A 1,752-nucleotide genomic window follows, 5' to 3' on the forward strand; every position below is an offset into this window, starting at 1 on the left:
AATTTGGCCCGCGGGCTCCACTTTGGGCACCTCTGATCTAGTTTAAATGTTTCAAATTTCTGCCTTTAATTACGGAAACTTTAGAGTTTTTTCCTCGCAAATTTGCGACTTTTCAAAATAAGAGAATTTCTATTTTTTTCTCGAAGATTTCTGAAATTAATCTCAGAAACTGAGTTTTTTTCTCATAGATTTACTCCTTTTTTTTCATCTGCAATGTGGCCCTAATATACCGTTGTAGTGTTTAATACAGCTGGCAAAATCAATCYAGAAAATATTCATGATGTGCTTCTTTTTTTAATTCAGCATATTATTCAAAAACATCCTTCATTTTATGAAAAGACCCTCTTGATTCAGTAGAGAACAGATGACAGCGCGCAGGAAAGGAGGAGGCGGGACTTATTTCTAGCTGCAGAGCGGGTTGGAAGATGTTATTTAATGTTTTTTTTAAGGTCTCAGAGGCTCTGAAATGCAAAATAAAAATGAAACTGAGGRTTTTAAAAATTGACCCCTCCTCTCTCTCCCCCTCAGGGCGGCTGGAGAAGGTGACCATTCCCCCTCCCCCAGCCCCTCCCTCAGGCAGAGGTTGTTCCACAGCTGGGTGGAGCCCGCCGACTCACCGTCGCCCCCGCTGGACGTCACACACCCCCCCACAGCAGAGGAGCTGCTGACCCACAGAGTCCTGCAGGACTTAGAGGAGGAGAAGAGGCAAAGCAGGAGGTTTAAACTCTGAATATCTGTAAAAACACAAAGAGTTTAGTTTTAGTTCAGAACTMCATGATTTTCTGTTTTTACTAAACTAAAATTTAGATTTTTAAAAATATTTTATGTTTTGGTTCAGAAATCTGCTTCAGAAGGTGTAAAAGTCGTCCTGTCTGCAGGTGCATGGAGCAGATTAAGAGCTGGGCGGACGGAGCCCCGTTGGACATATTGTCCTCCCCGCTCCTCATCCCATCCTCCACCCTGATGTCCACGCCCACAGTCCTACGGCCTGCGTCCAAACACAGAACTCCAAAGGCAGCTTTGACTCAGGTGTTCACACGTTTCTGTTATTAAAGTTGAGAACGACTCGGAGCTGCTGTGAAATGTTAAATATTTCTCTGCTTTCTCAGATATGTGAGCCTGAGGAGCGTCGGGACGCAGCGGCCCGGTCCAGGATGTCCCAGCTGTGGAGGATGAAGGACCTGGAGCGGCAGATTTCTGCCAGTCGAGAGGAGGAGCTGGCCTGCAGGCTGAGGCTGGACGCCTGGCTGAACATCGTGGACGACTGACGGGAAAACACTTTTTTAAAACAAGAGAAGCAGCTGAGCCTGCAGCCGTCTCCTCTTACTTCTTTTAATTCATGCTTTTAAAATATCTGAATTTAGCAGAACATTTTCGTTCTTATACAATATTTTTTTATCATTTAATTTTGTTATAAGTGTGCCTTAGTATTTTTTGCAAGCTTTAACAGATGTTAAACTTATTTTTTTTTGCCAAATAATAAAATAAAAATGGATATTTTTTGGTAAATCTGGATGTTTCTCAATGATTTTACTTTAAAAAGGTGTGTTTGCTGTAGGATGAATCTGATTGGACGATTTCAACATAGTCCTGCCCAAACGGTTGTTCATTGGACAGCAAAACTTCATTTCCTGAGACGACACCACAAAGGATGCTGGGAAATGATGTTTTATCCATTTATGAATGGACCAGAACGCGATTTTGTTTCAGAAACATCCATCCATCCATCCATCCATCCATCCATCCATCCAT

General features: G+C 42.5%; 1 protein-coding gene across 1 annotated transcript in view; it reads left to right on the top strand.

Moving 5' to 3' along the window:
* Positions 1–1,509, top strand: part of mcm3ap (minichromosome maintenance complex component 3 associated protein) — a gene marked incomplete in the record, with an annotated part of 30,237 nt that extends 28,728 nt beyond the window's left edge. Inside the window, 3 exon segments of the mRNA XM_014017680.1 lie at positions 529–717; positions 879–1,029; positions 1,110–1,509. Of these exon segments, the coding sequence (XP_013873134.1) occupies positions 529–717; positions 879–1,029; positions 1,110–1,268 (499 nt within the window).
* Positions 1,510–1,752: the final 243 nt, after the last annotated feature.

This window comes from Austrofundulus limnaeus, unplaced genomic scaffold, assembly GCF_001266775.1.
Source record: "Austrofundulus limnaeus strain Quisiro unplaced genomic scaffold, Austrofundulus_limnaeus-1.0 Scaffold174, whole genome shotgun sequence".
In the NCBI taxonomy this organism is placed as follows: domain Eukaryota; kingdom Metazoa; phylum Chordata; class Actinopteri; order Cyprinodontiformes; family Rivulidae; genus Austrofundulus; species Austrofundulus limnaeus.